At 32.6% G+C, this 14300-nt stretch overlaps 1 protein-coding gene across 3 annotated transcripts in view; it reads left to right on the top strand.

Moving 5' to 3' along the window:
* Window positions 1-12638, top strand: part of ERGIC2 (ERGIC and golgi 2) — a 35816-nt gene extending 23178 nt beyond the window's left edge. For all 3 annotated transcript variants that reach the window (XM_059935549.1, XM_059935550.1, XM_059935548.1), the window contains exons 8-14: window positions 657-752; window positions 3213-3268; window positions 4169-4267; window positions 7932-8029; window positions 10628-10790; window positions 11866-11948; window positions 12139-12638. In XM_059935549.1, coding sequence (XP_059791532.1) covers window positions 657-752; window positions 3213-3268; window positions 4169-4267; window positions 7932-8029; window positions 10628-10790; window positions 11866-11948; window positions 12139-12201 — 658 coding nt within the window. In that variant the 3' untranslated portion in view covers window positions 12202-12638. The remainder of the gene's footprint in view (window positions 1-656; window positions 753-3212; window positions 3269-4168; window positions 4268-7931; window positions 8030-10627; window positions 10791-11865; window positions 11949-12138) is intronic.
* Window positions 12639-14300: the final 1662 nt, after the last annotated feature.

The raw sequence follows: 14300 nt of genomic DNA, 5'->3' as shown, positions 1-14300 counted from the left end.
ATGTGTGTATGGTGTACCTTCATATAAAATTGTACTAGGTTTTAAGAACAAATTAATTTCATTTACCATTATGAGGATGTATAAACTTTGGTTAGGACTTTCATATTTTTATTTCACTTTTTGTCTCTTTTATAGATTAGAAGAGCTGATATTTGGAAATGCTATAATCATGAAAATGATCATTTAAATTTAAAACTAAACAGAGGTTTTACATTTGCTTAGGAAGAAAATGTTAATGTCTATTTGAAGTTAAGCGGCCTGCCCTTCCCTTACTCATTCTTTTTCCCAACCCTTCCTGTCCCCTAAAGTACCAGAAACATGATAAAAGCATGTCTTTGTTGGACTAGTAATTCTTTAATTTTTCTTCTTTCATTAGACTTAGTCCTCTGGTTAAATTTGAATAACCTTGAAATTTTATATTTATGTAAATAAAATATATATATATAATAATTATGTAAGTTTTTTCATTTTGTAGATGTTTTTTAATAAATGTGTAGACTTTAAAAAACTGCTATTCTACTTTTGACATTTAGAACATTACCTAAAAATTGATCTTTAGGGATTTTTTTTTTCCCCTCTATAAAATTTTCTCACCAGAAATATGGTGACTTTATTGAATATGCTGTAAGTAATTCTAATATATCTTGTTGTAACAGGGAAGATGATTCATCACAGCCTCCAGATGCTTGCAGAATTCGTGGTCATCTATATGTCAATAAAGTAGCAGGGAATTTTCACATAACTGTGGGCAAGTATGTTCTTTTCACTTACTGAAAATACTTTAAACAAGTTGGCAGTTTGGTTAAAAGTAAATTATCAAATACAGTATGCTAACACATATATACGGAATCTAAGGGAAAAAAAAAAAAAAAGGCCATGAAGAACCTAGTGGCAAGACGGGAATAAAGACACAGACCTACTAGAGAATGGACTTGAGGATATGGGGAGGGGGTGGGGTGAGATGTGACAGGGTAAGAGAGTGTCATGGACATATATACACTACCAAATGTAAAATAGATAGCTAGTGGGAAGCAGCCGCATAGCACAGGGAGATCAGCTCGGTGCTTTGTGACCACCTAGAGGGGTGGGATGGGGAGGGTGGGAGGGAGGGAGATGCAAGAGGGAAGAGAAATGGGAACATATTGTATATGTATAACTGATTCACTTTGTTATAAAGCAGAAGCTAACACACTATTGTAAGGCAATTATACTTCAATAAAGATGTTTAAAAAAAAAAAAAAAAAGTAAATTCTTTGTTAATCAAATAATATATAACTAACCACTAGAGAACTCTTAAAATGTATATTTTTGATGTCTTCAGCCTTCAACCTCAGGATAGAGAAGACTACTAACTTTAAAAACTACTGCTTCAAAACAAAAGAAAAACAGTCATGTCATATTTCATATATTAAAGTATATAAGCTGTAGGTAGATATGAATTAAAACCTTCAGCTTGCCAAGTTTTAGTAGCCAGAAAGCTCTTACCTAGACATTTCATTAATTTGTTCATTTTGTTGGATATTAGGTTTTTGTTTTGTTTTTCCTTTTGGTGATCCTCAGCAAAATATAATCCCTGACCAGTACGAGACAAGTATTTTGATGTAGTTAGAAATGTGTCTGGGATAAAGTTAAATTAGGTAAATGTTAAGGAAAAATACCAGGCCACCTGCCTTCATGAGCAGAACCCAGCACAGAAACTGTCATATAATAAACACTTGGTAAATTCCTGAATGAATAAATAGATTCTCTAATTATCTCCTCTCTCTTTCTCTGCTTTTCTCCCTCCCTTCCTTCCTTCCACCTAGACTTGCAAAACTGAACAATTCTTCATTGCAAAAGACATTTTTTCAGTACTTGCTATGTGCAAAGTACCATGCTAGATACTAAAGATGAAACAGCGAAAAACAGAGAAAGGGTTTTTGCCCTTATGATGCTGACATTCTATGAGAGAATCTGAATTTTAAACAGTGAATTACACTAATAACTATTTAATTATAGTTGTATTGAAGTTATAAAGGAAAACTATGTATGGCTGATAAGAAACTATGTAACAAGGTACCTGACCTACTCTGCAAGTCAGTGGAGGCTTTATTGAGGAAAACCTTGGAACACTAATGGATGATTAGGAATTTTATATATAAAAGGAGAGAATGGCATCTAGACTGAGGGAAAGGCCATAAAACAGGACAGAGCATGGCTGGAGATTTTTTAAATATATAGAGACAGTGTTAGACGTCTATGCAAAATTATTTCAGTGTTTACAGTGATCAGATCAAATCAAGCATTTGCTTTGTCTTTGCTTTTGTTTTGTTTTTTTTGGCCGTGCCACATGGGTTGTGAGATCTTACTTCCTCAACCAGGGGTTAAACCCGGGCCCTCGGCAGTGAATGTGCTGAGTCCTAACCACTGGGCTGCCAGGGAATTCCCTGCTTTGTCTTTGTTATCCCACTCTTCTTAACATTCATGTTTTGTTGTTTTGTTGCTGTTGCCAGGACCTATTCTCTCCATCCCCAACCTGTAGATGGGAACCTTAGAATTTCTTGATATCATATAGTCAACAAATAATAGTTGGCTCAAAGAAATTTAGAAGGTTTTATTGCACTTCTGGATACAAACAATATCCTACTCCAAAACTAACTGAAAGAGGGTAACGTTGACAGATATTGTAAGAACTCCTATATTTTGGCCTTTGTTCTCAATTTCACTTACCTCTCCATGTGATAACTGATATTATCAATAAGAGAGGCCAAATGGAAAAGCATTTGGTTTGTATCCTATCCTTATCCTATCTGGGATTTTGAAAATAGAGAATGTCAACTCTAAACCCCAGTAAAGCAAAATGTTATCTCCCAGCAAAAATACCTGGATTCTAAAAAAGTACTCAGTTACTACTATTATCATCTGAATTTCATTAATAAGTTTGTGAAAATTTGTTTTCTCTCTTGTTATGTAACTACATAATATCTTCAGTTTTGCATCTTGGCCCACAAAACCTAAAATATTTACTGTCTGACTCTTTACAGAAAACGTTTGCCAACCCCCAGTTTATTGCATTACTGAGATGAGATTTACCTACTTAAATCATGGGCCAAGTATGTTGTTATATTATTTTATACTAAGAAAATTATATAACTTAGGAAAGATCCCTTTTATGATTTTAATTAGTTATGTATTTAAATGTTATTACTTTAATCTTTTTTTCCTCCTTTCAGGGCAATTCCACATCCCCGAGGTCATGCACACTTGGCAGCACTTGTCAACCACGACTGTAAGCAGTTTCTGAAATTTCTTTCTGTGAAGATGTCCTTGCAAAAAAAGTGTGTTTTTTAATTTTTAGTGCTGGTGCAAGGTAGGGCTTTGGAAGTGGGGTATGCCAAAAGAAGATATCTAAAGGAGAAAATAAATGATCTAACTTATTGACTAATCCATTTTCTCTTGTCTTTAAGCTACCTATATTTCTTTTTAGTCATAGCTCAGAAGTTGCTGAGGTAGGGAGAAGCAGCCTTGGTGTGCTTTATATCACTTAGTACACATTTCTGCTGTTTTTTTTTTTTTTTCTGCTAGTTTTTACAGATAGTGAAGAGAATATATTTGAAGCTTGTTTCAATATGTAAATTTAAATATGGACATTTACACACATATATAAAGTATTCAAGATAGTTTTGTGTAATGATTATCATAAAACTTAGTTTTTAAAGTCTCCTTTAGACAACAAAAACAAATAAGAAATTCCATAATAAACAAGTTTAGTTACAGAAATGTGCTAAAGCAATAGTGTGTATTAAAAATATATCTGATCAGTTTCATGGACATCATCTCAGTTCTTCTAACAACACAATCCTGTTTCTATATGATGATTTGGACTAGAAAAGACTTATTTTTTTGTTTATCAGAATTAGATGTCATATTATTTCTTTGATATTACTTCGTATATAATTATGAAATTTGCGATATAGCATTTTATCAGAATGTGTTTACCTCTATACATATAATTCCCACATATTTGCATGCATTTTTCTCAAAATAATATGGTTTTAAATACTATATTATTATACCAGCAGATTTTAGATATTTTCATTTGAGAATAGGTAAGAATGTGAACTAATCTGTAACATGTAGTTTCGAATAATTTAATTTCTCTACTTAATTGGTTTTTTTTGCCTCTTAGCTTACAATTTTTCTCACAGAATAGATCATTTGTCTTTTGGAGAGCTTGTTCCAGGAATTATTAATCCTTTAGATGGAACTGAAAAAATTGCATTAGATCGTAAGTATTTAATAATTACTGTTGGAATTTGCATGTAGGCAAATTGTTCTTATAACTTTGATATTAATACATTTTAAATAATCCTCTTCCTAACCCCCTTGTAACAGATAAACAGATAAATCTTGAAATGGTTTAAATGGCTGATCATCTTTAAGTGGAGCTGTGTGTAAGAGCATTTGTTCTAGTAGTGGATGAATTTTAAATGGTAAAAAATGAGCCATGGAACAGAATAAGAAATTAGTCAGAAGTAATCAGGAGAAGGAGTAGAATTTAAAAGCTCTCTAAATATATGAAAGGTTAATGTGTTAAGAGGGCATAACTGCTTTTCCATATTCAACAAAGAAAGAATAAGAACAAAAGAAAGTTTGAACATTATAAGAAGAATTTTCTTCTTTGTGTAGGTTCGAAGTTCTAAAATCTATACTGTATTTACCATATCAGAAACCTCTCTAGAGAATTTTACAAACATCAGAAACCTAGAGTTTTTCTAGAATGGTTTGGTATTAACACAGTCAGAAGTAGTACAGATACCTTTTATTACTGTTTGTTTTAACCATCTATTCCATTTAAAATTTCAGTTTATGCAAATATGGATGGATTATTTCCTTAATTTTGTACTAAGTTATCTGTTCTCATGTTTTTTGAAGATTTTTGGTTGCCTTTCTTCTTAAATAATCATATTATATGATATGCCTTAAGGACGTCTAAAGCTTCCTGTGCCACTAGGAATTCTAGCCTTTGCAAAACTGTAATTAAGGATTTCATTTTTTATTAATTCAAATAGATTTATTAATGTTCTTTTCAGTATTTTACTCTTTTAGCATAGTGTTGTAATCAGATACATTAAAGATGTTTTATTTAGAATTCATGAGTATTTTATGTTTGTGTAGGAATGTTTCACTCAAGGAAGCTTGAGTGTACTAAATTTGGAAATGTGTGAGTAAAAACATTCTGAGAATTACAAGCTTTGTTCTGTGTAATCTCATCTTTATGTGTTCATTCTACACCAAAATACATTAAATATTACAAAAGATGCTCAATTGAAAACATGTTGGTTAATACTTTGTTTCAAGATGCTAAAATGAACTATACATTTTTGTAAAGAAGCAGATCTAAATATGAACAGATTAATTTTCAAAAGACTCTTTAAATTTACATGTTCAGGAAGACTAGGAGGTGTTTAGAGTTATTTTATAAAATGGCATGAGATGAATGTCAGTAGGTTATTCAAAGCTTTAAAACAGGTATACTCTGCTCCTTCCTAATATATGTTCTATTGGGCCTCTTTTTCGAAAAAGAAAAAAATCAGCATTACGGATCTGTTGGATTCAGGTAACTACCCCCTCCTTCATGTAGGAATTTTGAGGGGATTACTTGGCAGTGACATCTTTAATGCTGTGCAGATTTGGACAGACCTATAACCTTTGGAACAATTTGTGGCTTGCAGCAAAATCTAATGCAACAGCATTTTCCCCCTGCCTGGCCATTAAGTTATCTAACAGACTTATATATTAGACAAATAGGTCTTCAGCAGTTCTCTCTCCATAGCTTAAAAGGTTTCCAATTTTCCCTGTCACGTTTCTTTGACCCACATTGGCTACTATTCATTGCATTGGACTTCATTCCTCACGTGGTGAGATTTCCTTTGTCTCTCATTTTTTCCCTCAAGTCTAATTATCCCACCCATGTGTACAGCATTGGTTATAACCTCACCACTCTCAATTTCATCTTTTTTTTCATAAATACTTCATACTTGAACACCTTCTTCTCCGATCACTTTCAGCTTGTTATTTTTGTTTATGATATAATAGAGATATTTGTAAAACACCTTAAAAATAAGCACAGATTGAGCAGTTCAGTTTACATCAGAGAACAACTCAAAGGATGAAAGATCGTCCACAATTGATAAGCCACTTATTAGTGGTGGACAAAGTTGACACACTTTTGCTCTAATATTATCTGTGGTAATATTTAGGATTTAAGTTGAAAGTAATAATAGAACTGGCCAAAAACTGTCTTATGTTTTTGAAAGTTATAGTGGTACAAGTGGTAGTTATAGTGGTAGGTGAAATAAGAAATGGTGAAGTTGAAACAGGCTTTGCTTTATTTTGTTAGAAACTTGTTTAATGTTAGTGTTGAAGAGACTATTACTCTTACCTCTCCCTTCTATCTACAATTTTACCTTTCCCTCTACTATTCTGAATTACACTGAGAGACAGAGAAATTGAACTGATGGAAATAAAAATAAAAATTAATTCATGCTAGACACATGAAAATACATACTGTATACCTCCATTTATATGCAATTCTAGAATAGGCAAAACTAGTCTGTAACAATGGAAGGTAAATTAGTGGTTGGCTTAGGACCAGAGGTAGAAGGGATTGACTGAAAAGGGGTTCAAAGGAACTTTTTGGGGTGATTAAAATGTTTTATATTTTGATAGTGGTGGTGATCGTATGGATAAAAACGTTTGTCAAAATTTATCAAACCATACATTTAAAACTGATATATTTTATTCATGTACTCAGTTATCATAGACGATTATCACCATGTGACGTGAAGTACATCGCAAACGTAATGAGGCCCTATTCACTTACCTAGCTGAAACTATAGATAGATATATCTAGTTCTAAATTTTCTAGAATGTAGACCTAGAGAATTAACATGTTTTGTATTATGTGAACTGTTAATTGTTTAAAATTAATTAATAATTAGTAATATACTGGTGTTTATGACTTGTATTAAACCTAGAAATGCCTAATGACTATATAAATATGATCATTTTGATTACATAGTAACCCCAGGCCATCATTGAGTAGTTTCTTTGCTTATTTTCCTACTGTGGTATTGATTCTTCATATTTATCCAAAGGCTACATTTTGGTTTATATATCCAATAGCTAATTCAGTTTTGGTTTATTTATTTCTCTTCAGATATTAGTAGAAACTGAAAATGTGTCTTGTGGTGGTTATGCTATTATAACTTTATTTTTATTAGTTTCTGTACTATAAAGAAATGCTTTTATTTTCCATATTTTATAAAAAGATGATAATGATTATAAAGGATATCTAACTAGATCACTAGCTCATCTTTTTTGACATCTTCTAATAGATGTGTGTGTGTGTCTGTGTGACTATTTTTTTTTTTAACTTTTTTTTTTTTTTTAAGTGTTTTTATTTATTTATTTATGGCTGTGTTGGGTCTTCTTTTCTGTGCGAGGGCTTTCTCTAGTTGTGGCAAGGGCGGCCACTCTTCATCGCGGTGCACGGGCCTCTCACTATCGCGGCCTCTCTTGTTGCAGAGCACAAGCTCCAGACGCGCAGGCTCAGTAATTGTGGCTCACGGGCCCAGCTGCTCCACGGCATGTGGGATCTTCCCAGACCAGGGCTCGAACCCGAGTCGCCTGCATTGGCAGGCAGATTCTCAACCACTGTGCCACCAGGAAAGCCCTGTGTGACTATTTTATGCTTACTGAGAACTTGTTTTACCAAGTGTGAATATATTGCTTTCATTGATTCTTTTATAATATTTTTTTGTTAGACATTAAGTTATAAGTAGCATTAAATTTCAGATTAGATGTATTTAAGGGAAGGCTGATGTATTTGGCAGTAGTTTCATTGCTACTGGATTGATGAAAAAAACTACATTTTGTTTTTATTCTAGACAACCAGATGTTCCAATATTTTATTACAATCGTGCCAACAAAACTACATACATATAAAATTTCAGCAGACACCCATCAGTTTTCTGTGACAGAAAGGGTAAGTTGAATCCAACTGGTAAAATTATTTATTTAAAGCATTTTATAGTCCCTCTACAAAATTAGTTTGGAGTTCCAGGTAATGCCCTCCTCCATTTAAAATTTGAAATGCATTGACATTTTATTTTAAGTCAATAAAATATCAGAAATGGGTATTAAGTATGTTTTAGAGTAAGAAAAGAAGTAGATTTTAAAAATCTGGAATGTTTTCAATTAGTAAAAAGTTATTAAACTATGATATTAATTATTTTACTCTTAATATCTTAATTTTTAATGTTTTCCCATGTATTGGTATAAGCGGTTTTTTTAATCTGCCAGCAGATTTTCTGATTTCTCTGTTATTTATTTTTTAATTAATGTATCTACCCTGGGACACACATGGTTATTGTGACTCAGATAGCAGATTTAGAGGGTTTGCCTTCCTAAGTTAGGGCTTCATATTCATCTAATTGAGAGGACAAATGTTCTGTAACCTTAGGGTGGAGTGGCCCTTTATAAGTAAATATTGACAGTGAGAAGCAGAATTTTGGAATTGGGCAGTTTAACAGATTTCTCACCTACTCTGGGGCCATGTTTTCTTTCTTTCATTCTTTTTGTTGTTAATTTTTTATTTTTATAAGCTATGTTTTCTTATTGTGTTCAAGAATGGTGAATATTCAAATACTAGTATCCAGAAGAATTCCAAAATTTAAGTGCTTTTAAAAATCTGCTTTCCTCCATATGAAATTTTCCTTTGATAGTCTTATAACTTAGGTTGACTATGTCCTCAGTAATTGTAGAGTTTTCCTTATTCTTGGAAAACTAAATACTAAAGTTTTTAGGGGTGAAGTGTCACGTGTTTATAACTTTTCAAATGGTTCAGGAGGGAAAATCAAGTATGTGTAACTCCGTGTTTGTGTGTGTGCACACGCACACTCACATACAGAGAGAAAGAGAAACTAGGTAAAGTGTCTACAAGTATATATTGTGCTTTTTAGCATTTCTTTATGGGTGGGGAGATACCATTTCTCACTAAGGTTGGCAACACCTGAAGGTCAGGCAGTCTACACAGCAGCACGGCTTTGGGGAAAACAGGCATGCATACATTGCTAAGGAAGTGCAAAATGGCATAGTCTCTTGGAAGGGAGTTTGGCGATATTTGCAGAATGACATATGCATTTACCTTTTGACCCAGCAATCCCACTTCTAGAAATTGTATCCAAAGATACAGTGGAAAAAAAGTGATGTTGTATATGAGATTATTCGTTTTGTTACTTGTAATGGCAGAAGACTGGAAACAACCCAAGTGATACATCGACACAATGGAGGAACATGCAACTTTAAAAAAGAGAGAGAGAAAGATATCTATATACTGATATGAAATTATCTCCAGGATGTATTTTAAATAACAAAAGTAAATCAACAAGAAAAAAAAAATAGAATCCCAGAGCATTTGACCTTTGTGGGGTGTGTTAGTACTGACAGGACAACTACAGTAGTTGTATTTCACTTTAAAGAAAAAAAAAAGGAATAACTGGAGTTGGTAGAGTGGAGGATGAGAAGGACAGGGCTGACCTTCATTGTTCCTAGACCAAAAGTGAATCATTATGAGTCTTTTGTTACGTAGACACCATGATCCCTAAAACAGTATCCACTCACATAGGTGGTGACAATATATTTATAATTTCGGCAAAATATTGAACTTATCAGAACTTTAAGATGAAGTCACTTTATATTGGAAACTTGATCAATGGCTTATAAGGCTCTGTTGTGCTAATAAGCAAAGAGGTTTTGTAATGCCCACATGAAATTGTTTTAATTTCCCATGTTACTTGTCTTCCTAAAGCTTGCAGTTTAGTTACAGCTTAGTAAAAACAGGTAGGGCCTGACACAAAAATCATGACAAAGCACTGTGGTAGCATAGTTGTTTCATGCTATAATAGAAATTTATTAGAAATTTGCAAACTTGAGTTTTGAAGTGTAAACAGGATGGAATGAAACAATATATTCTCACTCAGTGTGCACACTGTGGTAGGTTTATAATTTTAGTTACACTCCTTTCAAGAAAAAAATTCCTTTAAAAACTGAACCAGTAGCTCAGATATTGATATCTTTCAAATTAATGTATTATGTTTTCTTCCTGTACTCTATCTCATATAGTTTAAAAGGAACAACAGAAATTGAAATTGGTTTTAAATCTTATCGTTCAAATGACAGGAAGTAGATAGAATTATTTTGTAAATTCTTAGCAAAGGAATAATACAAAAAGTATGTCAAAATAGGAATGTAGTTTTCATTGACTTGGTCAATGAAGAATGTGCCATATAAACTCTTGAGTTTAGTAGAAACCTTGTAGTATGTAAAGTGACCTTTTTGAGAAAATAGTAAAAAATGATTCTGTTCTTTTGATTGCTTCAAAAGCTAACCATACAAAGAATACAGAATAATTTGCTATTTCTGGAGAGCTTGGTCTAGTAGGACAATTCGTAAAGAGATTTGGTTGTCCCTCTTGTTCAGGAGGGCTGGAGGGCTTCATATTGACTGTATACAAGTAACCTAATGATGTGAATCCTGTTTGTCTCTTCCTCCTATCTCTCCCCTTCCTTTTGCCTTCCTTTAGGAACGTGTCATTAACCATGCTGCAGGCAGCCATGGAGTCTCTGGGATTTTTATGAAATATGATCTCAGCTCTCTTATGGTGACAGTTACTGAGGAGCATATGCCATTCTGGCAGTTTTTTGTAAGGCTTTGTGGTATTGTTGGAGGAATCTTTTCAACAACAGGTTAAGATTCATTCCTTTTTTTGTCTAATTTCTAAAAGTTCTGCTAACAGTAAAAATCAAGATGCTTTTACTTAAAAGGGGAAAGAAATATACACATTCTCATGTTTTGATACTTAAAGAACTTTTTCTTTAAGATTTAATTTCAGACCTCAAAAACTGTATTGATTAAGCGTTGCACATAACTCAGTTCACTGCATTCAGTGATTTACGGGAGATTACTTAGTGTGCTAGAGAGAGCCTAGAATTGGACCCAAGTTCTGTCATTTACATGGGGATAGCCTTGTGTAGGTCACCTAAATTTTCTGAAATTGTTTTCTCTATATAAAAATGAGAATAATAATACCTAACTTGCAAGTGTGTTGTAGGATTAGATGAGAAAATGCCTAGAAATAGTAGATACTTTGAATGTAAATTTTCTTTTTCAGTTAAGGTATTTTTAACTGTACACAATGTAAAATTGTATCTTATGGTATGTTGAACTATGAAATATGTGAAAACAAATTTTTTAGTCAGTAATGTTTTTATGACTTTTGGTCTTTTCGCCCTAAGATTATGGGATTCTCTCAAAGATAACTTGCAGAATTGTAATTGTGAAAATTTGAGAGTTAAGTATAATAGATAAAGAAAGGAAACAGTTCCTTTTTTATCCTAACCTCTATTTAATATTACATGGAGTTTATATAGTTTGGATTATATTTTTAAAATGGATGAATAGATTTTCTTATGAAAGTTCCTGTTACTGCTTTATTTAGATTCATTTAAATTTGTGGTGCTAGTAGTATTTATTCTTCAAAATTGTGTGGGTGTGAGACATATTAAGCACCTTTGAAAAGATTGCTTTGTCAAGGTCATGAATTATGTGGCCTTGTGATTTTGAAAAGAAATTCGTTTATTTTAAAATTCAATTGTCTTGATATTTTTGACTGTGGAAGTGAATAAAGCAAACTGTTTCCTTATCTATTCCTTTATAATAGTTTTTTATTCTTACTTACAAAATTAGGAAATGAATAACTTAGGAAGAAATTTTATTAAAAGCATAATTTAATTAAAAACATAAACTTATTTTTTATTACAGGCATGTTACATGGAATTGGAAAATTTATAGTCGAAATAATTTACTGTCGTTTCAGACTTGGAGCCTACAAACCCGTCAGTTCTGTAAGTGGTGTAGTATAAATGGTGCTGATCTCTAAGTCATAGTATCATTGATACTATGATAGTATAGTATCATATATCTAAATAGTAGCTCTTGGCGCCCAGAAAGAAATTGCCCAAAATAAAGTGTTGTGTTTAGAGGAAATAGTGTAAGGAATAAAACTAATGCTTTGGTCTTTTTGTTCCTCCCTAGGTTCCCTTTGAAGATGGCCACACAGACAACCACTTACCTCTTTTAGAAAATAATACACATTAGCACCTCCCAAGTAAAGGAGAAAAACTTTTTGCCTGAGACGTGAAACCTTTTTTAATAATAAAATATTGTGCAATATATTCAAAGAAAAGAAAATATGAATGAGAAGCAGGAATCACCCTAGGGGGGAAAAAAAAAAGAAAAAAACCCAAACTGAAATCCTATTTGTGTTGTGTCTCTTACAAATGTCCTAGAAGAAATTATGCAGCTAATCTAATCAGTGAATAAGCCCACGGGAATATTGCGTTGAAGATGACCCCTTCTGATATTTTCATAGCAAATGGCAGTATCGAAATCAAACCTTGCTTCTTGATGACAAAGAGCCTGAAGGAAGAAGTCAAACCACATCTAAAGAAAATGGCATTGATAAGTGCAAATGTTTGCATCTGTTTGTTTTTAAAAGATATGATGTCAGAATAAAATATGTAAAACGTGGAAAACTAGTCTAGACTTTAAAAAGTGTGGTCAGGTCCCATTGTTAATAAAAGAAGAGAGGGAGGGGTCCCTGTGTTATAGCCACATGACTGTTAAGCCATAACGACAAGACCATTTATCCAATAATTCAGTCTTAGGACGGTTACTGCTTTTCTTTAAACTCTGGCGATTGACTTTTCTGATCAGGGCAGGGTCATGAAAGACTAAGGTGAATTCTTACAGGGGCAGGTACATAGATGCTATAATACGTAACAGAGATATCATTTACAAATTATATAGTGGGCACTTATACAGGGAGAAGAAAGCACATGTTTAAAAAAGATGCTAAGTTTCCTAATCTGATCCTTATTATTGGTATACTTTGGGAGCAGGGGGTGAGTAATAAAAAGATCCACTACTAATGATGAAAATTACCAGTCTGTAAAAGATTAAGAGGATAAGTAGCATATTTTGTATGTGTTATGGTGAGTGGGCAACAGGGTAACTTTAAATAAAATAGAAGTATGAGGCAAATATTTAAGTAAGACAAGATAATGTCGGATCTGAGAGATTATAATATTAAACAATGTCCGTTAAACTGTAAAACTGTATTATGAAAGACGTGTCTGCATTCAGAATGTCCTGAATGTGATTGATTTTGTATTAGATTGTGTTGGTCTAGCTTTCTTACTATTTAAGGATTGATTTTAAATTTATAGACTATAAAAGATTGAAAATAATGAGAGGGGTATATCACTCAGGTGCTGTTAAAAACTAAATTTGGCATATGTGTGCCAATATCATTTTTCCTTTTGTAATACTTAATGATAGTAGAAGAATCATCAACCAATTCTCATGGTTTAAGTCATTTAGGGAAATGGGGAGACAAAATTCCAGGTAAGTAACAAGGCCAAGATTAAAAGACAAGATTTAAAATGGTGGTTTTTTGAGAACAGGGCATCACAAGTTAGAGTTTTTCAAATTGCATTCTTTTAAAAGGTAAAAGAAAAGTCAAACAGTTGGGGCAGATAATGTAATGGAGAGAAGGAGAAATACTGATAAAGCTACTTTTCATTCAAGCTTATGTGGAATGGTATTTTGCAGATAATAACAGAAGTATCATTGTTTAAGATATACAGTTTATCATTGAGCCATTAAATTAACTGATTAATATAGGTAACAAACATGCTTTGAAAGGTTTTGAATTCAGAAAATTCCAAATAATGAATGGCTGTCTCCGTATTTCTGATTTCTTTTCTTCAGATATTATTTCCAATGAAGGTAGACTAGGAAAAGGAATTTTAATTAGAGAGAATTAAAATTTTAGCTGTTTTAGACTGAATGTCGGTTCTGTGAATCTGCTTGTCAGAAAGTTCAATTAAGTTTCAGGGAATTTTTAAAATAGGAGGAAGAATATTGATTTAAAATTATTTTCTTTCAGTTAGGATTGTAACAGTTAAGTATCTTTAAGAAGGATTTTAAAAATTATTCTGGTACTTATATATGATTTTTAATTGTTTCCGTGTTTTCCAAATACCATATTAAAATTTTAATGGAATTAATCCGTCCCATTAAAACTGACTATAAAAGGAATTTCTTTGAAGCACAATCCTACTTTGCCATTGATTTCCATTTTATAAGTTAAAAAAGGTTTCCACCTGAAACTCCTCAAATAGGGTCAGATTTTG

This window comes from Balaenoptera ricei, chromosome 10, assembly GCF_028023285.1.
Source record: "Balaenoptera ricei isolate mBalRic1 chromosome 10, mBalRic1.hap2, whole genome shotgun sequence".
Classification (NCBI taxonomy): Eukaryota; Metazoa; Chordata; class Mammalia; order Artiodactyla; family Balaenopteridae; genus Balaenoptera; species Balaenoptera ricei.
This window is presented reverse-complemented; position numbering and strand designations above follow the sequence as displayed.